Source organism: Nerophis ophidion, linkage group LG18 (assembly GCF_033978795.1).
Source record: "Nerophis ophidion isolate RoL-2023_Sa linkage group LG18, RoL_Noph_v1.0, whole genome shotgun sequence".
Lineage (NCBI taxonomy): Eukaryota > Metazoa > Chordata > Actinopteri > Syngnathiformes > Syngnathidae > Nerophis > Nerophis ophidion.
In genome coordinates, this window is record NC_084628.1 from 21,879,951 (window position 1) to 21,905,413 (window position 25,463).

The following is a 25,463-nucleotide window of genomic DNA, read 5'->3' on the forward strand; positions in this document are numbered from 1 at the left end:
TGACATAGACTTAAAGGCCTACCGAAACCCACTACTACCGACCACGCAGTCTGATAGTTTATATGTCAATGATGAAATATTAACATTGCAACACATGCCAATACGGCCTTTTTAGTTTACTAAATTGCAATTTTAAATTTCCCGGGACTTTTTTCATGAAAATGTCGTGTAATGATGACGTGTACGCGTAACGTCACGGGCTGTTGTTAATATGAGCGTTGTGCACAGACACAGCTAAAAGTCATCTGCTTTAATGGCATAATCACACAGTATTTTGGAGATCTGTGTTGCTGAATCTTTTGCAATTTGTTCAATTAATATTGGAGATGTCAAAGTAGAAAGATGGAGTTGGGAAGCTTTAGTCTTTAGCCACACAAACACACGGTGATTCCTTGTTTCAAATTCACAGAGTTGAAACTTCACTATGTATCACAGCGGACATGAATCCCGACCACTTGTCAACCAGCAGGTTTCGGTGAGAAAATTGTGGTTAAAAAGTCGCCACTTACCGGATATCAGCTGAGCTTGCGCCTCCTGTACAGCTGCCGTCCACTTCCCCGAGACACCGCACGTCAACACACGGCCGTGGACGTACACTTCCGACTATCAGGTATTGTTAAACTCACTAAAACACTAGCAACACAATAGAAAGATAAGAGATTTCCCAGAATTATCCTAGTAAATGTCTCTAAAAACATATGAATCCGTCTCAATGCAACGCGATTGCAATCGCGGTTTTTTTTTCTTTCTAGTGCGTCGCTATCAATATCCTCAAACACTAATCTTTCATCCTTGCTCAAATTAATGGGGAAATTGTCGTTTTGTCAATCCGAATAGCTCTTTTTGTTGGAGGCTCCCATTAAAATCAATGTGAATATATGAGGAGCCATCAACATGTGACATCATCTTCTGCGACTTCCGGTAGAGGCAGAACTTTTCTCCATTTGTGAACTTTATCGTGGATGTTCTCCACTAAATCCTTTCAGCAAAAATATGGCAATATCGCGAAATGATCAAGTTTGACACATAGAATGGACCTGCTATCCCCGTTTAAATAAGAAAATCTCATTTCAGTAGGCCTTTAATCTGGTACTTGTAAGAACTCGGTGGGCCAGGAATTGATCGACCTACACGTGTTGACATAACGAGACTGGTATTTCAAATGTATTACTCCTTAAGCGCTAAAAATGTATGTCGACACAAGCGGTCGACCATGTGCGTTGATACTGACTCAATCAGGCACTTTATCAACAATGTGGTGAGCCGGAAGTTGATTGACTTACACGGGTTATCGACAAACGGGACTCATTTTTCAGATGTATTACCCATTTAGCTCTCAAAATGTATGTCGACATGTGTGTTGATGAGGTCGACTTAAGCGGGCACATTTTAGAAATAAGACATACCGTATATGATTTCTTTGAACAGTGACAATATGAATATGGTAGGTTTAACCTTTTATTCTCATTAACATAATAACTTAAGAGACTTGACTTTGTTTAAAAAAAAAAGAAGCAGACGAAACAAGCCAAGTGGGCGTGGCTTAAGCCTGCATGAGTGCAGTCCTAAAGTCCTGACAGACGTGATGGTCATTTTGGATGCACGTCCGGTTCTTCCTGCCGCCAATTTGTTCCGGTACCTTCCACATTTTTCTGGGCGTCACTTCCTGAGGATGCTCATCTGCAGACATTCCTCCTTCAGCGCCACCAGTTCCGTCTTGTAGCTGCTGGTCTTTGCGCCGTCTGTGTAAGCGCACGGCTGCTTCTTCGCCGCCAGGGGGGTTTCCACGGTCACGGAGGCGGCGTTGAGCACGTCGGCGTGAGATGGCGAGCCGGCGGCGCCCCTGTGGCACGCCGCGGACATCAAGGCCGAGAGCGCGCGGCCTACGTCATGGCGCGCCCCCTCGTTGACGAAGCAGTAGAGGATGGGGTCGGCGACACAATTGAGGCTAGTGAGCGCCAGCGAGACGTGGTAGGCTGCAAACAAGCTCTCCTCCGAGCCGCAGTCACATGGCTTCCTCAGGAAGATGGCGCTGCGCACCAGTAGCAGGACGTGGTACGGCCCGAAACACAGCAGCACGATCAGGATCAGACTCAACGCCAGGCGCTGAATTTTGGCCTTCTCCTCCCGCTCGGTGGACACGTTGCAGCGCACGGCGGCCAGGATGCCGCGGTAGGCCACCAGCATGGCGGTCCACGGGGCCAGGAAGCCCAGGAAGGTCCTGTAGAGGTTCATCCCGGCCACCCAATCCTGCATGGGGTACTTCTCAAAGCAGAAGGTGTGGTTGAAGCGACCCTGGAAAAGCTCGTCGTGGAACAGCGGCGCAGAGTTGGCAACGATCTCGATGACCCAGACCATGGCGCTGACCAACATGGCTGCCCGGAAGAGCAAAGACATTCATTGGTCACCTGAATCCTGGTACTAAATCCAGCAGGGGTGTTCAAACTTTTCCCCCTGAGGACCACACACTGAAAAATTTAAGGATGCGGGGGCCAATTTGGTATATTTCATTTTCAAAGCCAATACCATAAATTCCGAACGCTACGCCGTTACTTTTTTCCTAAGCTTTGGATCCTGCAGCTTATAAAACGGTATAAAACTAATTTATAGATTTTCTTCACTGACGGCCATAAAGCAACTAGTTTTTATTAAACGCACACAAAGACACTGAAAATGTGTGTTATTGTTTAAGTTGAGTTAAAGTTAAAGTACCAACGATTGTCACACACACACACACTAGGTGGGGTGAAATTAACCTTTGCATTGGACCCATCCCCTTGTTCACCCCCTGGGACGGGAGGGGAGCAGTAAACAGCAGCCACGCCCAGGAATCATTTTGGTGATTTAACCTCCAATTCCAACCCTTGATGCTGAGTGCCAAGCAGGGAGGTAATGGGTCCCATTTTTATAATCTTTGGTATGACTCGGCCGGGGTTTGAACTCACCACCTACCGATCTCAGAGCGGACACTCTGTTTGTGCTAATGCGCAAGTTTGGTCACTGCAGGTGCAGCTGGGTGAAGTGTTTCCTGCTGTGTAAAGCTCTGAACCCAAAGTACAAGTCTTCTATTCATCCATAGCGTTTCTACTTGTACCGATTTTTCAGTCTTCACACAAAGCAACGTTCATAAGTTTTATAATATAAATAAAACAATTCTTACTAAACTATTGCAAATGCGATGTCCTTAGAACTGTTTTTATCCACATTCTTATGTGCTATCGTAATGTAATCAAGCTAACGTCGTTAGCATTAGCTAATATGCTAACACGTTTATGAGTGTGTGTTAGTAGTATTAATAATAATATCCAATGGCATTTTTTTGTATTGTTCCAGTAATGTAAAGTCCCCAAAACATCACTATGGAGTTATTGAGTCTGTTCAGCTGATTGGAGAGCTAACTTCCACACCTAGTGGGTCCATGACGATGACTCTGTTTTGTTTGATCAGCCATTTCACTGCCCTGTTACAAACACTGTTTGGAAAAAATTAAGGTATGTAATTAAAGTTTTACACAATAATTGTGTGTAAATAACTAATTTCACATAAAAATACCTGTCTGTTGTGGCTAATAATATCAAAAGTCAAAAAGATTATTGGCATGATAACCATTGGTCAAATGTTTATCATATGCACCACTTTTATCACAAAGCTAATATCCGTATTTTCAGGACTATAAGTCGCACAAATTTTAGAAGAACATTTTTTTTTTCCATAAAATAACATCACCAGACTATAAGCCACAGTTATATATGCGTGAAATTAGTTATTTACACAGAACATTTCGGTAAATGTTTATTTACATACCTTAATAATGTTTATTTACATACCTTAATTGTTTTCAAATGGTGTCTGTAGCATTGCAGTAAAACGGCTGATCAAACAAAACAGAAGTCATCGTCATGGACCCACTAGCTGCTGAAAGCTAGCTCTCCAATCAGCTAAAGAGACTCAATAACTCCACGGTGACGTTTTGGTGAATTCACTGAAGAAATTGTGGAACTGAAACAATACGAAAAGAATGTTGTATAGGTTGATAATACTAACACAAACACTTTAAACCTGTTAGCATATTAGCTATTGCTAACAACGCTTGTTTTGTTACATTACGATAGAACATGCATGAAAACACTGCTACAGAAATCACACATGGGACGGTCTAGTAAGTAAGAATTGTTTTAGTTATATTGTAAAACTTAAAAATGTTGTTTTGAGTGATGAATGAAGAAACCTAACGACTGAAAATGCCATGGACGGTGAGAAGACAGAATGACACTTTTACTTCCAGTTCAAAGCTTTAAACAGCAGGAAAAACTTTCAGGCATTCACCCAGCAACACCTGCAGTGAGCAAATTCGTCCAAAAGATGGCTATGTAGCACAAACAATAAAACCCCATTTTGTGAAACTAAATCAATACGAAAAAGAATGTTGTAGATTAATAATACTAACAGACAATCGTAAACATGTTAGCAGATTAGCTAACTACTCTAGCTTGATTACATTATGATAGCATGTGCAAATATGCATGAAAACACTACTATCAACCATGTGACAATTTATCCATCCATCCATCTATTTTCTACTGCTTGCTGGAGCCTCTCTCAGCTGCATTCGGGCGATAGACGGGGTAAACCTTGGACAAGTCGCCACCTCATCACAGGGCCAACACAGATAGACAGACAACATTCACACTCACATTCACACACTAGGGCCAATTTAGTGTTGCCAATCAGCCTATCCCTAGGTGCATGTCTTTGGAGGTGGGAGGAAGCCGGAATACCCGGAGGGAACCCACGCAGTCACGAGGAGAATATTCAAACTCCACACAGAAAGATCCCGAGCCCTGGATCGAACCCAGGACCTTCGTATTGTGAGGCACACGTAAGAGCCCCTGTGCTGTGACGATTTAATAAATTGTTATATTGTAAAACTTTCAAATGCTGCTTGGAATGATGAATGGAAAAATCCTTAAGAGTAGAAACGCTATGAATGACGAGTCGAAGAAACGGCACTTGTACTTTTGGTTCAAGGCACTAAACAGAATGAAATACTGTAGACGTTCAACCCGCAACATCTGCAGTGAGCGAACTTGTCCAAAAGATGACACCGTACCACAAACAATAACACATCCTTATTACTGTCTCTGTCTGTGTTCTATGAAAACTATCTGTGGAATTATAAATCATTAGGGCCGTTACCTAAGTAAAATCCATACATTAGCCGTGCCGTTGTTTAAGCCACAGGGTTCAAAGCCTAAGAAAAAGGTTCGGAAAATACAGTTAATTTCAATCTACATTAAAAAAAAGTTAATCAGTTATTGGTATCATTCCTGAGTAGCAGGAAATTATATGTATTGGTATTGGCTTGAAAAAAGTAAATCATGCATCTTAAGTTTTTAGCATCCACATTTCAACTTGTTCCCATACGTTCACATCTATTTGCTCTTTTATTCCACTTTTTTTCTTACAGTATTTTTAGAATGTGAGGCGGGCCGTTACAAAAATATGCCGAGGGTCACACTTTGGGCACCCCTGAACTGGAGTCATTGAATCTCACTTAATCTTAGTAGACATTTTGAAACACTGAAGGCTATTTTCTGTCCCCCATGCACACAGCAGTGCCCCCAAATGCTTCTTAGGTTAGCGTCGCAAAGGCTCGTACCTGTTTTGATGCGCCGCACCTTGACAAACCTCATGGGGTACGCCACCGCCAGGTAGCGGTCCAGAGAAATGCAGCAGAGGAAGGCGATGCTGACATAGATGTTGGTGTAGAAGATGAAGCCAAACACCTTGCAGCTCTCCTGGCCGTGGATCCAGTCGTCACGCTGCAGGAAGTAGTCGATCCAGAGAGGAAGCGTGCTGATGTACAGCAGGTCTGCCACTGACAGGTTGATCAGGTAGACGCCCAGCTCGTTGTGTTGGCGCACCTGGATGGAGGGAAGAGACGTGGAGGGGAAGTACTTTGTTTCTTGGTGGGACTACAATAGTCATTTCACAACACCTATCGAGGGGTGTCCACATCCGATGTTGACATTGGTTATTGCTCCGATATCAGCAAAAAAACAAGAATCGGACGATATCGGCCTGCATCTAGAATCCCGGATCCCGCCCTGCACATGTTTACTTGTGCCAAGCTGGACGGCCAGTTAACACCTAAATGTCCTCCAATAAGCACACAAGGTTGGTCTTTTCTTCTATTTTAGTCAAGTCATGGTAGGCTATAGGCTAATAGGAGCTAGCGGCTACACAACAGCTCAGCACACATTAGCGCACAAGCTAGACATACGTAATAATGAAAAAATATTGCAGACTGAAACACTTGTCGTATAAACCAGTGGTTCTCAAATGGGGGTACGCGAACCCCTGGGGGTACTTGAAGGTATGCCAAGGGGTACGTGAGCTTTTTTTTTTAAATATTCTAAAAAATAGCAACAATTAAAAAATCATTTATAAATATATTTATTGAATCATACTTCAACAAAATATGGATGTAAGTTCATAAACTGTGAAACAAGTTTTTAGTTACTTTTATATCTTTTTTTCCAAATAGTTCAAGAAAGACCACTACAAATGAGCAACATTTTGAACTGTTATACAATTTAATAAATCAGAAACTGATGACAGTGCTGTATTTTACTTCTGTATCTCTTTTTTTCAACCAAAAATGCTTTGCTTTGATTAGGGGGTACTTGAATCAAAAAAATATTTGCAGGGGGTACATTACTGAAAAAAGGTTGAGAACCACTGGTATAAACAAGTCTCAAGTCATTATAGTTGCATATTACTTGCACATACAAAGTCTCCAAGGCAGAAGCGTATTCGAAGATATCCAGTAACAAACGTGTCTGCATCATTCAGAGTACCATTCCAATTTTGTAACATCGCAAACTTTTTTATGTATGCAAAATCAATGGGGTATATAGCCATTAGATGATACCCTTATGGGTAACATCTAATGGCTACTGCACTGTATGTGGACTGATAAAAACTGCTGCACTTTATATACTTCTGCACTTTAAATGAAGCTGCTAAAATACTGTAACTTGACCGCCGACTGATTTGTAACTCACATACCATCTATGTATTGTACTTGTATTTTAAATTGTTTATCATTATGTAATTTAAATATTGTTGTGTTTTTTTTAATCCTGTGTCATTTTATTGTGGATGTTAGATGCTCCATTAAAGGACTGCAGATGGAAATTAGCATGGTGCTAAATCTGGTGCAGCCATCTTTTTAATGTAACTGCACATTGTCCTTCAAATAAACAAATACAATACAATTCGACATACTGCATCATGAGCTTAACTAAATTAAATTGTAACCATTAGGTGTCGCCAAAACACAAATTACCGTAAAATTCCGGACAATAAGCCGCTACTTGTCTACGCTCTGAACCCTGCGGCTTATAAAATGGTGGGGCTAATTCATGGATTTTTCTTTGGCTGACGGCCATAAAGCTAATGGTTTTCATTAAACACATGCAAAGACACTGAAAAGGTGTCAGTGTTTGTGCTGTGACGCCATCTTTTGGAGGAGTTTGCTTACTGCAGGTGCTGCTAAGTGTATGTCTACAGTGTTTCCTGCTGTTTAAAGCTTTAAACCGGAAGCACAAGTGCCATTACCACGTCTGATGGTCCATAGCGTCTTCTACTCCAAAGAAGTATTCATTCCTCACACAAAGCAATGTTTGTAAGTTTTACAATATAACTAAAACAATTCTTACTTATTCACATCATGTGTGATCTCTGTAAGAGTGTTTACATGCATATTTGCACGTGCTATCGTACTGTAATGAAGCTAGCGTTGTTGGTATTAGCTAATATGCTAACACGTTTACGAATGTCTGTGTTAGTATTAATATCTAACAATGGCATTGTTTTGTATTGTTTCAGCTTCGTAAATTCCCCAAAACGGCTCCGTGGAGTTATTGAGTCCGTTTAGCAATTGGAGAGCTAGCTTCCGCAGCTAGCGAGTCCATGACGATGACTTCTGTTTTGTTTGATCAGTCGTTTTAAGGCCCTGTTACAGACACCGTTTGGAAACAAATAAGGTATGTAAAATAAACATTAACTCAACCTTTCTTTATAAATAACTCATTTCACAAACTTTAAATCTGCGGCTTATAGTCTGGAGCGGCTAATATATGGAGAATTTTTTTTCCCCTCAATTTAGTGTGTGCGGCTTATATACTGCTGTGCTCTTTAGTCCGGAAAATATGGTACCACATCAAAAGCATAAATCCCCCATAAGGTTAGTGTTTTTAATACCTATCTATTTCACTTGATTACAACTTGTTTAACAAACACACACTATAAAATAAAAGTATTTACTATGATTTATGCTAAAATTGTAATGCCTTGGTATCGGTATCGGCCAATTCTAAAGGCTCCAGTAAAGTGAAAAAGTTGAATTGGGACAGCCTTACTTTAAAGGAAAGTTTCAAGCTGTTGGACGCTTCAAGATGCGGCCGTGTTGCTTGGAATATACTCGAATGCTTCACCCCAGAGCAGTCAACGTTGTGTTGTAGCTCCGCTGCTGAGCAGCAACTAACAATTGATGCGTCGTTAATGTCATCCATTATTACCGCAATTAGGCCTTGGTACAACACCACCTAGTGGCCAGGCATGCACACTGCAGGGTTCCCAACAAGCAGCGTGAGCATGCTCACCTGCATGTAGGCGGCCCACAATGCCATGCAGTTGGTGGGCAGACCCAGCACGATGACGAAGATGTAGAGGGCCGGCTGGAAGTACTGGTCCACCTTGCTGTCCACATTGCAGAAGGAGATGTTGCACATTGTCCCGTGTGTGTTGAGCTCCTCTCAGCTCTGGGACTTCACGGCGATCGTGCTCCACCGCCACTTTGACAACAACATGGCGTCCTTCCGCTCGCCGCTCTCCAGCATGGAGCCACACACCCGAGCCGAGGCGTTTTTCTTGCGGCCTTTCATGGCTTCTGACGCTCGTCCTTTTCCGCCAAGGGCCCTAAATTTTCCATCAGGCGCCGTCGCCCTTAGCAGCTACGCTCCTTGTCCTGTGGCGTCAAATTAAAAAGAGGAGGAGGGGTGAATGGAGGTGAAATAGAAGCCGCCTTATCAATGCTGGACCAGGCCTTGTGGGTCCTGTGAGGACCTCATCAATCTTTCAGGAAGTACGCGATGGCCTATGTGAGGACTTTCCACAGCTCCACTCTCACCTGTGAACATCTGCAGCAGTCACGAATGCTCGGTAAACATCTACAGTATTTCAATAAAAACATTTTTTTACATTACAAACCTTTGCAAAGTTTTTCAAACACAAGACTCAGTAACGCCTGATTTAAAGGCCTACTGAAATTAGATTTTCTTATTTAAACGGGGATAGCAGGTCCATTCTATGTGTCATACTTGATCATTTCGCGATATTGACATATTTTTGCTGAAAGGATTTAGTGGAGAACATCCACGATAAAGTTCGCCACTGGAGAAAAGCCCTGCCTCTACCGGAAGTCGCAGACGATGACGTCGCACGTGTGAGGGCTCCTCACATATTCACATTGTTTTTAATGGGAGCCTCCAACAAAAACTGCTATTCGGACCGAGAAAACGACAATTTCCCCATTAATTTGAGCGAGAATGAAAGATTTGTGTTTGAGGATATTGATAGCGACGGACTAGAAAAAAAAAAATTATAAAAAAAAAACGCGTTTGCAATCGCGTTGCATTGAGACGGATTCATATGTTTTTAGAGACATTTACTAGGATCATTCTGGGAAATCCGTTATCTTTCTATTGTGTTGCTAGTGTTTTAGTGAGTTTAACAGTACCCGATAGTCGGAAGTGTACGTCCAGGGCTGGGTGTTGACGCGCAGTGTCTCAGGGGAGTCGACGGCAGCTGTACGCGAGGCGCAAGCTCAGCTGATATCCGGTAAGTGGCGACTTTTTAACCACAATTTTATCACCGAAACCTGCTGATTGACAAGTGGTCGGGAACCATGTCCACTGTGATCCATAGCAAAGTTTCAACTTCGGGAATTTCAAACAAGGAATCACCGTGTGTTTGTGTGGGTAAAAGGCTAAAGCTTCCCAACTCCATCTTTCCACTGTGACTTCTCCATTATTAATTGAACAAATTGCAAAAGATTCAGCAACACAGATCTCCAAAATACTGTGTAATTATGCCGTTAAAGCAGACGACATTTAGCTGTGTGTGTGCGTAGCGCTCATACTTCCTAAAAACTTGTGACGTCTTGCGTACACGTCATCATTAAGACGTTTTCAAGACGAAACTCACGGGAAATTTAAAATTGCAATTTAATAAACTAAAAAGGCCGTATTGGCATGTGTTGCAATGTTAATATTTCATCATTGATATATAAACTATCAGACTGTGTGGTGGGTCGTAGTGGGTTTCAGTAGGCCTTTAAGTTTAAAAAAAAAAAATGTGTATTATGCGTATAGACAGCCCTAAAAAATTTAATAATTATCAGATGAATTCCATTTTGGAATGTGGATTAATAATGATTAATCACTTACTCACTTTCATAATTGAAATTACCAAAAGAAAAGAGCCTAATATTTGTACATAATTCAATGTTATCGTCAGATTGTCATCCAGGAAGGTTTTTAAACGTATTACTTGCATGCATGTCATTTATTTGCACCCACCAGTTTTGATCAGGATGTATTTTGGGGAGACATCTGCCAGCGAGCACACCAGTCAGTCTTGTACGGCTAAAACCAATTACATGAATAATATAAGTGTGAATATGATTGTGGTGATAACATTTTGTGATTAATCACATGAGTTAAGTCATTAACTTTGACAGCCCTAGAAAAAACATTCACTAAAAGATAATTACAAACCCCGTTTCCATATGATTTGGGAAATTGTGTTCGATGTAAAAATAAACGGAATACAATGATTTGCAAATCATTTTCAACCCTTATTCAGTTGAATATACTACAAAGACAACATATTTCATGTTCAAACTGATAAACATTTTTTTGGGGCAAATAATCATTAACTTTAGAATTTGATGCCAGCAACATGTGACAAAGAAGTTGGGAAAGGTGGCAATAAATACTGATAAAGTTGAGGAATGCTCATCAAATACTAATTTGGAACATCCCACAGGTGTGGAGGCTAATTGGGAACAGGTGGGTGACATGATTGGGTATAAAAACGCTTCCCAAAAAATGCTCAGTCTTTCACAAGAAAGGATGGGGCGAGGTACTCCCCTTTGTCCACAACTGCGTGAGCAAATAGTCAAACAGTTTAAGAACAATGTTTCTCAAAGTGCAATTGCAAGAAATTTAGGGATTTCAACATCTACGGTCCATAATATCATCAAAATATTCAGAGAATCTGGAGAAATCACTCCACTTAAGCGGCATGGCCCGAAACTAACATTGAATGACGGTGACCTTCGATCCCTCAGACGGCACTGTGTCAAAAATTCGACATCAATCTCTACAGGATATAACCACATTGGCTCAGGAACACTTCAGAAAACCACTGTCACTAAATACAGTTGGTCGTTACATCTGTAAGTGCAAGTTAAAGCTCTACTATGCAAAGCTATCAAAAACATCCAGAAACGCCGCCCGCTTCTCTGGGCCCGAGATCATCTAAGATGGACTGATGCAAAGTGGAAAAGTGTTCTGTGGTCTGACGAGTCCACATTTCAAATTGTTTTTGGAAATATTCGACATCGTGTCATCCGGACCAAAGGGGAAGCGAACCATCCAGACTGTTATCGACGTAAAGTTCAAAAGCCAGCATCTGTGATGGTATAGGGGTGCATTAGTGGCCAAGGCATGGGTAACTTACACATTTGTGAAGGCACCATTAATGCTGAAAGGTACATATAGGTTTTGGAACAACATATGCTGCCATCTAAGCACCATCTTTTTCATGGACGCCCCTGCTTATTTCAGCAAGACAATACCAAGCCACATTCAGCAAGTGTTACAACAACGTGGCTTCGAAAAAAAAGAGTGCGGGTACATTCCTGGCCCCCCTGCAGTCCAGACCTGTCTACCATCGAAAATGTGTGGCGCATTATGAAGCGTAAAATACGACAGCGGAGACCCCGGACTGTTGAACGACTGAAGCTCTACATAAAACAAGAATGGGAAAGAATTCCACTTTTAAAGCTTCAACATTTAGTTTCCTCAGTTGCCAAACGTTTATTGAGTGGTTTTAAAATAAAAGGTGATGTAACACAGTGGTGAACATGCCCTTTCCCAACTACTTTGGCACGTGTTGCAGCCATGAAATTCTAAGTTAATTATTATTTACAAAAAAAAATAATTTTATGAGTTTCAACATCAAATATCTTGTCTTTGTAGTACATTCAATAGAATATGGCTTGAAAATGATTTGCAAATCATTGTATTCCGTTTATATTTAAATCTAACACAATTTCCCAACTCATATGGAAACGGGGTTTGTACTTATTTTCATTGTCACTGTTTTAAATCTGGATTGAATAAAGCTCTAGATTCCTTTCAGATTATAATTACTTTTTTGTTTTTTACAAATCTGTTTTTGATGTTGTTTGGTAGAATGGTTGCATGTGCTTTTTACATGGTTTTAAGGATATTATACTCTACCACTTCAATACAGTATGTTGGATACGGACCAATCAGTTCATAAGTATACCATTGTCTACAAAATATACAATGGTTTTTGATTTAACAATTCCTTCACTTTGTGTAAAATAGCAATAGTTTTAGATATTTTAACCTTTGTGTCACTTATATGTGATTACCATGACAAATTTTAATCAATCGTAACACCAAAAACTTGATTTTTTTGTATTCTTTGAATCTCAACTCCTTCAACATGAGGCATCCACACATTTCCTACTACTGCAGGAAATCATAAATTTAGTTTTACTAGTATTCAAGGAGGCATACGGCCATATTACCCGTAGCACGCCCGATCTCGTCTGATCTCGGAAGCTAAGCTGGGTCTGTCCTGGTTAGTACTTGGATGGGAGACTTCCTAGGAATACCAGGTGCTGTAAGCTTGACCCCGAAAGGGAATAAGTGGTAGAAAATGGATAGTATTCAAGGATAATATATTAACATTAATCCATCTTTTAATTTTGAGAATTCTACCACATTTGTAATATTTTGTCCTGAATAAAATAAGGTTGTGTCGTCCACAAATAAAATACACTTTTGGAAACCATGGTAACATCATTGACATACATGAGAAATAGCATTGGTCCAAGGATCTATCCATGTGGTACTCCACAACTAATATTATGTAAGGCAGACTTCCTATAAACTTCCAAACTGTTTTTGGTCCTTCAGGTAACTTTTGACCCACTCCTTTTATTCCATACTTATATAGTTTGTCCAATAGTAACTTATGATCGAGCGTATCAAACGCTTTTGAAAATATAATACTTACAAAATATATTGATATATCTATCTATCTATCCATCCATTTTCTACAGCTTTTCCCTTTTGAGTTGCGGGGGGTGCTGGAGCCTATCTCGGCTGCATTCGGGCACAAGGCGGGACATGCTGGATAAGCCACCACCTGATCACAGGGCCAACACAGATAGACAGACAACATTCACACTCACCTTCACACACTCGGGCCAATTTAGTGTTGCCAAACAACCTATCCCCAGGTGCATGTCTAATGCAGTTGAAATTACTTCTACCAAATCAATTTCTGCTGCTGTTGTTGAGTGATTGGGACAAAACAGATATTGACTACTGCTTAAAATGTTATATTAATACATTTATTTGACCTGAAAGCAAACATTTTCTCTAAGATCTGAGGCAGCAGTGATGTTGGTCTGTAATTGCAGTAGTGGTGTTTGCTTCCACTTTTGTAAAGTGCTATTACTTTAGCAATCATAATATGATCTGGAAATATCCCTTTCATGAATGATAAATTACAAAATGATGAAAAATTGTTCAATAATTAAAGGCCTACTGAAACCCACTACTACCGACCACGCAGTCTGATAGTTTATATATCAATGATGAAATATTAACATTGCAACACATGCCAATACGGCCTTTTTAGTTTACTAAATTCCAATTTTAAATTTCCCGCGGGGTTTCTTGTTGAAAACGTCGTGGAATGATGACGCGTACGCATGACGTCACGGACTGTAAGGAAATATTAGCGCTGCACCAAATACGACTAAAAGTCGTCTCTGTTCATGGCGTAATTACACAGTTTTTTGGACATTTGTGTTGCTGAATCTTTTGCAATTTGTCCATTTAATAATGGAGACTATAAAGAACAATGCTGTTGGTGGAAAGCGGTGGATTGGAGCTGTCTTTAGCACCGAGACACACCCGGTGTTTCTTTGTTTGTTGTGAAGCGGAGCGGTCAAGCGAACATGTTTTCTCTACGTCAACCAGCATGTTTTTGGATGGGGAAATTGTGATATATATCTTACCGGAGACATCAATGGATTATTCATCGTCCTGCAGCAGCTGTCGTGTCAAAAAAGGCAGCTGTGAGCTTGGCTCCTCGGCTTCTCTCTGAGACACTGCGTGTTCACCGCAGCCATCCGACCTCGAAGTATGTCTTTACAATCTTTAAAGTCTCACTAAAACACTATAAAAACAATAAGCAGATAAGGGATCTTCCAGAATTATCCTAGTAAATGTGTCTAAAAACATCTGAATCGCTCACAATGCAATCGCCTTCTTTTTTGTTTAACTTTATTTATTTATTTATTTATTTCTAGTCCTTCACTATCAATATCCTCAGCCACAAATCTTTCATCCTCGCTCAAATTAATGGGGAAATTGTCGTTTTCTCGGTCCGAATAGCTCTTTTTGTTGGAGGCTCCCATTATAAACAATGTGAGGATGTGAGGAGCCCTCACACGGGCGACGTCATCGTCTGCGACTTCCGGTACAGGCAAGGCTTTTTTATTATTAGCGTACAAAAGTTGCGAACTTTATCGTCGATGTTCTCTACTAAATCCTTTCAGCAAATATATGGCAATATCTCGAAATGATCAAGTATGACACAAAGAATGGACCTACTATCCCCGTTTAAATAAGAACATCTAATTTCAGTAGGTCTTTAAATCTATGATGCGCCTTAAAAATGTCATATTCATGTCTACAAAATCTTTTGAGGTCTTATTTGGACACTGCTTCACTGTTTGTAATATTTTAATCTTGTCTACTTTATCCAGAAACATACTGTTTATATCATCCACTGTAATTACTACAGTTTTATAAACATCAATCTTTGGTATTCGTACAGTCAAGGTAGAACTGGTGTTTATTTACTATATCATCTTTGTTGTAAATATTTTTATTATCATTCTTGAAATGATTTGGAATTTAATGTGTTCCTTTTCCTTTTCTTAGAACCCCGTTATGTTCTGTATTTTTGTCTAACAATTGACTACAGTGTTCTTTTTTATGTTGCCCCATAATCCATATGAATGTATTTTAACATGTGTTGTACCTCTCATCTGAGTCTTCTGTTCTTGATTTTAAAAATGTTCTATACAAATGATTTTTTCCTTGCATTTTTTTTTATCCCACTTGTCATCCAATGTTTGTTGATTTACTTTTTTCTGCCATTGCCTCCAATTTAATTTACAGTTCTTGTCAAACAGATTAATCAATCATTTCATAAACGAGTGGTATGTATTATTCACATCATCTTTGTACACTTCATACCATTTTTGTTTCTTTAGGTCGTTTAAGGCTTCTATTGATCTATTTCTTACAAATATCTATGTTGTGTCTTGCACTATTATAATACATTGGTTGTCAGAAACACAAAATACATGAAAATGATCACTCACATCAGTCATCAAAATACCACCAACTAATATTTTTTGATTTTTTTCTTGTGTTAGTAAAAATGTATCGTAATTCTTGTTTTTTTGTCATGGGAATCAGTCCCATACAGTACATCATATTCAAAAACGTATCCGATCTTCTCAGGCCTCCTTCAATTTCTATGTTAAAATCACCACATAAAAACACTGATTTGTTTGTTTGCAGCAGGTACTGCATTGCCCTTCCGTTTAGACTGAGCTTTCAACTGGCAGTTCCGTCTTCTATCCTTAGCGTTTCTACTCGGCTGGATTCTTTATTCATCATTCCAAGCAACATTCGTAAATTTTACGATATAAGTAAAACAATTATTTCTTACTAAACTGTCCCATGTGTGATGTTTGTAGGAGTGTTTTCATGCATGGTTGTACATGCTATCCTAATGTAATCATGCTAGTGTCCTTAGCATGAGCTAATATGCTAACACGTTTACGAGTGTTGTCGTTAGTCTTCTTAACTTACAATGGCATTCTTTGTGTATTGTTTCGGTTTCGTTAATTCACTAAAACGTCACCGTGGACTTATTAAATCTGTTTAGCTGATTGGAGAGTTAGCTTCCGCAGCTAGCGGGTCCATGACGAAGACTTCTGTTTTGTTCGATCTTCCCGTTTTCCGCCGCGTTAAAGACAACATTTGGAAACAAGGTATGTATATAAACATTTACAAAATATTTCAGTGTAAATAACTCATTTCCCAACATATATACATCTGCGGCTTATAGTCAGGTGCGGCTAATATATGAATAAATATTTTTTTCTTCTAAAATGTAGTGGGTGTGGCTTATATCCTGGCGCGCTCTATAGTCTGGAAAATATGGTAGGTATATTGTGTGGGTCAGTGAAGTATTGTTTATTTAGCAAACTTTTAATTGAATGAAAATGTATAAATAGGTCAGGAGATGCATATTTGACTTGATGTGTTTGGTTGGTTGAAATTAATTTGAAACAAATGCGGTTTCAATATGACACATCACATATTTTCCATTTCTCTTTACGACATGCTCAAAAAGGAGTAAGAAGAAGCAAAGCCTATTAAATCGTACCCCTTTTCCACTTCATAGCAGTTTCTTACACACGTGTTTTCAATTTGTAGCACAATTATATAAATTATTTCTACAACTGTTCTCTTCATAAATAATTCAGTCAGTTATGATTCACAGAGATTAATCACATCTTATTTTCAATGTGTGTATTTCCAATGTGTGGCTACACAGTGAAATTTTTTTTGTAAGACTAAAGACCAAAAAATATAAATCACAGCACAATATTAGTTACAACCTTTTAAATTTAGGAAATGTTTTCATCTATGTATTTTTCAATACATTTACACTTTGGGAGATTATAACAGAGTCCAAATGTTTGGATCTCACACACACACTATTATTACAACTCGATATTTTTATGAGACTACCGGATCTCACATACACACTATTATTACAACTCAATATTTTTATAAGACTAACAGGTGTTTTGTTGTTCCAAAATCTGACTCAGGGAACCGGACGCCCCTGCCATGCATAGTCCCCTGATATGTCTGCCAACAAGGTGACTATCATGGCTAATTGGACTTGGGTCGCAAGCTCAGGTCTGATCATCCTGTAGCTGGCCGCCTCTGGAGAGGGTGTATAGTGTTAAAGGCCGAAACACCCAGTGACCCAGAGGAACACTACTGACAATGCGCACTCGTAAATTATTTTATCCTCCAGGTCTTCCATTCACGTTCACTGTTCACCTACAAGGCCACCAAGCATATGTGCTCACAAAGGATGCAAACACCTCATTCTGTTTTTAAATTTGTTTTAGGAGTATTTTTACATGTTTTTAGGAGTATTTTTACGTGTTTTTGAGTTTTTTACGTGTTTTAGGATCTGTTTTTAAATTTGTTTTAGGAGTCTTTTTAAATGTTTTTAGGAGTATTTTTCCGTGATTTATGAGTTTTTTTTTACGTGTTTTAGGAATCTTAATGTGTTTTAGGAATCTTATTATGAGTTATAGGAGTCTTGTTATGTGTTTTAGGAGTAATTTACGTTTTAGATGTCACTGTGCATCTCTTCGGAGTCATTTTATGTGTTTTGGAGTCGGTTTAAATGTTTTAGAAGTTGGTTGTTGTGTTTGTAAATGTTTTACTCATCATTTAATGTGTTAAGTCATTTTATGCATTTGTGTTTCGCACATGAGGTAGAACGTCTCACTCTGTTTTCTGGAATCTGACATCTTTTTGTATGAATGCAAATTTCCCATAAGAGCTTTAAATATTGCTCATCATTCGTATTATAATTATCCATCCATCCATTTTCTACCGCTTATTCCCTTTTGGGGTCGCGGGGGGCGCTGGCGCCTATCTCAGCTACAATCGGGCGGAAGGCGGGGTACACCCTGGACAAGTCGCCACCTCATCGCAGGGCCAACACAGATAGACAGACAACATTCACACTCACATTCACATTATAATTATATGATTTTTATTTTCCCCCTTTAGTAATTTTCTGTAAAGCACTAAATAGCCTCGTGTACAAATGTTGATCTATAAACAACCATACCTTGCCTTGTTTCTTTCATCTCACCAACAGTTGTCAGTCACGGTGGAGCTGACACTAGGGCTGGGCCGATAAAACAATATCAATATATATTTCACGATAGACATGTAATTGATATTAGGGCTGGGCAATATGGACGAAAAAGTATATTTTGATATATTTTTACTTAAACTCGATATTTGATATACAGTACATCTGGATATATTTTACGGGGAAAATATTTATATTACGATATTAATTTTTGAGCGAAATTCACTGAAATTGAATAGAATAGGATTAAAACTGTACTGTGAACAGTCATTGGGACTTATATTAACCCAGTTAGTCAAGATGGGTATTAACAGCACAGAAAAGAAACCGTTTAAGTAGCACAGAATTAGATAACATAAATACAAAAAAAACAAGAATGAATACATAAAATAGAAACATTCTTTCTACATAAAAAAATAACATAGCTGTGCAAATGTATCAAACTCAGATAAAAAATACATTTGCAGGCAAGCACTTTTTAATTCCCAGTTGACGATGAAATGGACTGTCACACACGTATGGTTCTGTGGTCAGCGCCAAGTAAGTGACTTGACTTAATTGAAAGACTATGAATCTCTTTTGTTTCAAAATTATTCAACTATTCAATGTCAAAATATGAACAGTAGAAATAATGAACAAAATGTCAGCTACTGTGTTGTTGTAAAACCAGTGAAATTTTAACCAGTGAAAATGAAAGTTAGCATTTAGACAGGCTATACTGTAGTAAAAGTCATCACATGTCTGTCACAATCATGTGTGTTTTTAAATGTGTATTCAATGTGGAGAGTAGTTTTGATTTGGGCTTACATGGTAAACAACTAAAATTAATGTTTTATGCAGACATTTGTCCAAATGTGGCGAAGTATACACATTGTGGGTTTACTAGACGACGTCTACATCACTAAAAAAAAAAAATCTATGGAAAAGAATCCCTCTCCCATCTTCCACTAGTCTTTTTAAATATATAAAACGCTTGCTTGAAAAAACCCTCTTCTCTTCTCCGAATTTCGTCACTTGGGATGTGCGTTGTGATTGCCCTTCCTGGTTCCTTGACTCGCCCTATCTTGCTTCTGATTGGCCTGTTCCTAATTTTTTGCTTTAATCTCAACCAATCGTGACCCATCATACTAAACAACCAACCAATCATGGATGTTCTTATACGTAAACCAATCAATCCTCATTGATGTTTCCTGTATGTGTTGTTCCCTGCCCGTCGAGTTGCACTCGTCTACTTTTTCTTTCTCTTCTCCCTTTTTTCTTTTGAAGCATGTAGCTTAGCTAACCACTACATGGGTTTAAAATGAACTAAGCGACGGAAATCGCTACTTGTTTAAAACGTAGTGAAGCTACTGCCAAGCTACTGGGAAATGTAGTTAAGCAGCCGTAGCTTTGATTTTAAGTTAATTATTTTTAATGGAAAACTGTACTTGTACTGCAGCCATGAACCAGAATGGATTATCAAAAACTGTACTAATTACGGGAAAACCGTAGTTAGTGAGAATGCAGAAGTTGGCGTTTTACTTACTAGTTGGTCACTGGGACACGGGTCGCTGCTGGCACAGTTAAACTCCATATTTACTTGTGTGTTGTTGTTGTTGTTGTGGGTCAGTGCAGTGGGTGAGAGAGTGCACGCATTTCTTGGAAGGAGGAAGCCGAGGGGTTTAATAGCCCATGGAGTGTTGCGGGGGAGAATTAAGGAACACGTCAAATAAGCAGCGTTTGGTCATGTTAACGTGAAACAAATCATATCGATATTACGATATTTTCTTAATTCATATATTGTTTAAAATATATCTATATCTTACAAACTCAATATATCGCCCAGCTCTAGTTGATATAAATGAAAAAAGTTTGATAAAACGTTCAATAGATATATAGTTTTTGGTTGGAAGAAAACAAAAGTTATGATACAAGTTTGGTTGCATGTGGTTTACATAGCAAAACAAGAAGTGATCACTGATCAATAGGAGGGTCAAGCTAACGTAATAGTGTCAAAGTTGGTTGGGCCTTCTTATTGTCTTGCTACTGATTCGCTGCATTGAGTGAAAAGAGAAACTGACATCTTGATATATCAACTCAATAACAGAAACTTGCCTTTAGTTTTGTCGGTTTTAATGCAGGCGGTCTGTGCAGTGTCGATCTAACGAGTAAAACCCCAAATCACTCTGTGTAGTGCCCAAAAGTGTATACATCTGTAACTACCTTCAAATCTACTATACAACAAAGACGAAATTTGAGTGCTGCATAAAGCGACAAAATTTTGGACACAGTTGGAAAAGTCACCTAGACCAGCGGTTCTCAACCTTTTTTTCAGTGATGTACCCCCCTGTGAACATTTTTTTAATTCAAGTACCCCCTAATAAGAGCAAAGCATTTTTGGTTGAAAAAAAAAGAGATGAAGAAGTAAAATCAGTTTCTGATTTACTAAATTGTATAACGGTGCAAAATATTGCTCATTTGTAGTGGTCTTTCTAGAATTATTTGGAAAAGAAGATATAAAAATAACTAAAAACTTGTTGAAAAATAAACAAGTGATTCAATTATTATTAAAGATGTCTACACAAAGAAGTAATCATCAACTTAAAGTGCCCTCTTTGGGGATTGTAATATAGATCCATCTGGATTCATGAATTTAATTCTAAACATTTCTTCACAAAAAAAGAATTCGTTAACATCAATATTTATGGAACATGTTCACAAAAAGAATCTAGCTGTCAACACTGAATATTGCATTGTTGTATTTCTTTTCACAGTTTATGGACTTACATTTATATATTGTTGAAGTATTGTTCAATAAATATATTTATAAAGGATTTTTGAATTGTTGCTATTTTTAGAATATTTTTGAAAAATCTCACGTACCCCTTGGCATACCTTCAAGTACTCCCACGGGTACGCGTACCCCCATTTGAGAACCACTGACCTAGACAGTGTGACAGTTATTTTTTTAAACAGATTATGAGCAGTAATACAACAAACCATTTTTTAACCACCTTAGCCACACTCATCCCACCAGGCTACTCGAAACCTCTACTGATAAATAGCACAATTGGTAGGATGTATTTAACAACAGGCTTGGATAAGTCCTAAAAAATTTAATCGATATTGATCAAAATAAAAAACTTATATCATGAAACAGTATTTAGCCAACCCTAGCTGAGACTATGATTGGTTTAATATTGAAATTAAGATTAAAATTATTTTCTTAAAAAGTTAAAACAGACTTCCAAAAATCTTGTTAAGATGCTCAATCTGAAAATATCACCGTCTCTGTCATTCCAACACGTGATTCATCAACTCATCACATTTACACTCAATAGGATTTTGATCAACTTAACTAGTAGCTGAAGTAGTAAGTTTGTAAAAAAAAAACAACAACTTACAATCGTCAGACAATTCCAAAACTTCCACTCTTTTTGGCTTTTCTAATAGACAACAAAGATGGCCGCCGCTCACTTGTTGCAGAAGACAAACAAGGTTAAGAACTCTTGGAAGTTCTTCCAGCATGTGAACTATGATTCTATAAACGGCCAGCAGCCAGCAGGCACAGGTGCTCACACTGGGCTGCAGAACAGAACAACAAAGACAGGAAGTTCAACTGAGTTGCACAACCGAAACAGGAAGTCGCTTAACAAGCCACAGAGGAGCCCGACTGTCTCGTTTTGTCACCCCAGTTTTCTGACACCAATAAGATCAGACTCCACGTCTTCGGCGATACTTGTGGACTTATTAGGAACAACGAGGCCACGCCCATTTGTGGGAGAAAAACAGTTCTTCAAATGCAGCCTTTTTTTTTTTTTTTTGCAGGATGCGTGGCTGGAACATGTGTCATGACCAGGATGTCTCCTGAAAGCATAAGTGATGTGCTGGTAATTCTAGCCAATCAGAGTGACTTGCGGCTATTCGGCAACAATTGTTGCCAACCGGAGCACAATGCTACTAGATGTCAACAATTCTAGCAAATCAAAGCAAAGTGCTAATAGATACGATTGTGGCCGTTCAGAGAATGGTGCTACAAAATGTAAACAATTTTAGCCGATCAAAGCGACTAACAGCTACTTGAAAGCAATTCTAGCCAATCACAGAATTGCGCTGCATGATGTAAACAATTCTAGCCAATTAGAGCAATGTGGTGTTCCTTGCAACTAGGGATGGAACAATTAACAGAACTAATGATAAACGTGGGAAACTTAAAAAAAAAAAAAAAAAAAAAAAAAAAAATATTGTGTTACCGTTTTAAATCAAAATATTGGGATCGGCCTGCCTAGGATTGTAGAGCGACCGTGCCAGCAACTTGATGGTTTCAGGTTTGATTCCAACTTCTGCCATCCCGGCAATCACGACCATAGTGTGACTGGTAGGTCGTGAGTTCAAACCCCGGCCAAGTCATAACAAAGACTACAAAAATGGGACTCATTACCTCCCTGCTTGACATTCAGCATGAAGGGTTAGAATTGGGGGTTCTATATATATATATGTATATATATATATATATCTCCTATATATCTCCTATATATATATATATCTATAGATATATATATCTATATATATCTATATATATCTATATATATCTATATATATATATATATATATATATATATAGATATATATAGATATATATATCTCCTATTTCTGGGGCTGAGGTCGCTGAGGTAGTTAAAATGGTCCTCGGCGGCAAGGCCCCAGGGGTGGACGAGATCCGCCCGGAGTTCCTTAAGGCTCTGGATGCTGTGGGGCTGTCTTGGTTGACAAGACTCTGCAGCATCGCGCGGACATCGGGGGCGGTACCTCTGGATTGGCAGACCGGGGTGGTGGTCCCTCTCTTTAAGAAGGGGGACCGGAGGGTGTGTTCCAACTATCGTGGGATCACACTCCTCAGCCTTCCCGGTAAGGTTTATTCAGGTGTACTGGAGAGGAGGCTTCGCCGGATAGTCGAACCTCGGATCCAGGAGGAACAGTGTGGTTTTCGTCCTGGTCGTGGAACTGTGGACCAGCTCTATACTCTCGGCAGGGTTCTTGAGGGTGCATGGGAGTTTGCCCAACCAGTCTACATGTGCTTTGTGGACTTGGAGAAGGCATTCGACCGTGTCCCTCGGGAAGTCCTGTGGGGAGTGCTCAGAGAGTAGGGGTATCGGACTGTCTTATTGTGGCAGTCCGCTCCCTGTATGATCAGTGCCAGAGCTTGGTCCGCATTGCTGGCAGTAAGTCGGACACGTTTCCAGTGAGGGTTGGACTCCGCCAAGGCTGTCCTTTGTCACCGATTCTGTTCATAACTTTTATGGACAGAATTTCTAGGCGCAGCCAAGGCGTTGAGGGGTTCCGGTTTGGTGGCCACGGGATTAGGTCTCTGCTTTTTGCAGATGATGTAGTCCTGATGGCTTCATCTGGCCGGGATCTTCAGCTCTCACTGGATCGGTTCGCAGCCGAGTGTGAAGCGACCGGAATGAGAATCAGCACCTCCAAGTCCGAGTCCATGGTTCTCGCCCGGAAAAGGGTGGAGTGCCATCTCCGGGTTGGGGAGGAGACCCTGCCCCAAGTGGAGGAGTTCAAGTACCTAGGAGTCTTGTTCACGAGTGGGGGAAGAGTGGATCGTGAGATCGACAGGCGGATCGGTGCGGCGTCTTCAGTAATGCGGACGTTGTATCGATCCGTTGTGGTGAAGAAGGAGCTGAGCCGGAAGGCAAAGCTCTCAATTTACCGGTCGATCTACGTTCCCATCCTCACCTATGGTCATGAGCTTTGGGTCATGACCGAAAGGATAAGATCACGGGTACAAGCGGCCGAAATGAGTTTCCTCCGCCGTGTGGCGGGTCTCTCCCTTAGAGATAGGGTGAGAAGCTCTGCCATCCGGGAGGAGCTCAACGTAAAGCCGCTGCTCCTCCACATCGAGAGGAGCCAGATGAGGTGGTTCGGGCATCTGGTTAGGATGCCACCCGAACGCCTCCCTAGGGAGGTGTTTAGGGCACGTCCAGCTGGTAGGAGGCCACGGGGAAGACCCAGGACACGTTGGGAAGACTATGTCTCCCGGCTGGCCTGGGAACGCCTCGGGATCCCCCGGGAAGAGCTAGACGAAGTGGCTGGAGATGGGGAAGTCTGGGCTTCCCTGCTTAGGCTGCTGCCCCCGCGACCCGACCTCGGATAAGCGGAAGATGATGGATGGATGGATGGATGGATGAATGGATGGATGGATGGATATATATATATATATATATATATGTACAGTGGGGCAAAAAAAAGTATTTAGTCTGCCACCGATTGCGCAAGTTCTCCCACTTAAAATGATGACAGAGGTCTGTAATTTTCATCATAGGTACACTTCAACTGTGAGAGACAGAATGGGGGAAAAAAATCCAGGAATTCACATTGTAGGAATTTTGAAGAATTTATTTGTAAATGCTGGTGGAAAATAAGTATTTGATCAACCATTCAAAGCTCTCACTGATGAAAGGAGGTTTTGGCTCAAAATCTCACGATACATGGCCCCATTCATTCTTTACTTAGCACGGGTCAATCGTCCTGTCCCCCTTAGCAGAAAAACAGCCCCAAAGCATGATGTTTCCACCCCCATGCTTCACAGTAGGTATGGTGTTCTTGGGATGCAACTCAGTATTCTTCTTCCTCCAAACACGACGAGTTGAGTTTATACCAAAATGGATACATGGATGATACAGCAGAGGATTGGGAGAATGTCATGTGGTCAAATGAAACCAAAATATAACTTTTTGTTGTAAACTCAACTCGTCGTGTTTGGAGGAAGAAGAATACTGAGTTGCATCCCAAGAACACCACACCTACTGTGAAGCATGGGGGTGGAAACATCATGCTTTAGGGCTGTTTTTCTGCTAAGGGCACAGGACGATTGATCTGTGTTAAGGAAAGAATGAATGGGGCCATGTATCGTAAAATTATTAGCCAAAACCTCCTTCCATCAGTGAGAGCTTGGGCACTAATGCAACCCCATACCATCACAGATGCTGGCTTTGCGTTGATAACAGTCTGGATGGTTTGCTTCCCCTTTGGTCCGGATGACACAATGTCGAATATTTCCAAAAACAATTTGAAATGTGGAC

General features: G+C 40.0%; 1 protein-coding gene and 1 pseudogene across 4 annotated transcripts in view; one reads left to right on the forward strand and one right to left on the reverse strand.

Annotated features, from left to right (window-relative positions):
• Positions 1–1,445: 1,445 nt before the first annotated feature.
• Positions 1,446–25,463, reverse strand: part of gpr4 (G protein-coupled receptor 4) — a 62,262-nt gene continuing 38,244 nt past the window's right edge. Inside the window, exons 1-5 of one of the 4 annotated variants that reach the window (XM_061877623.1) lie at positions 21,777–21,998; positions 10,647–10,712; positions 8,670–9,034; positions 5,660–5,924; positions 1,446–2,375 (exon numbers count right to left, since the gene is read on the reverse strand). In XM_061877623.1, coding sequence (XP_061733607.1) covers positions 1,660–2,375; positions 5,660–5,924; positions 8,670–8,798 — 1,110 coding nt within the window. In that variant the 5' untranslated portion in view covers positions 8,799–9,034; positions 10,647–10,712; positions 21,777–21,998 and the 3' untranslated portion in view covers positions 1,446–1,659. Of the gene's footprint in view, positions 2,376–5,659; positions 5,925–8,669; positions 9,035–10,646; positions 10,713–21,776; positions 21,999–25,463 lie in introns of those variants that run through there. The other 3 variants (XM_061877622.1, XM_061877620.1, XM_061877621.1) reach the window with 3 other exon arrangements.
• LOC133537616 (5S ribosomal RNA) lies at positions 12,897–13,015 on the forward strand (annotated as a pseudogene).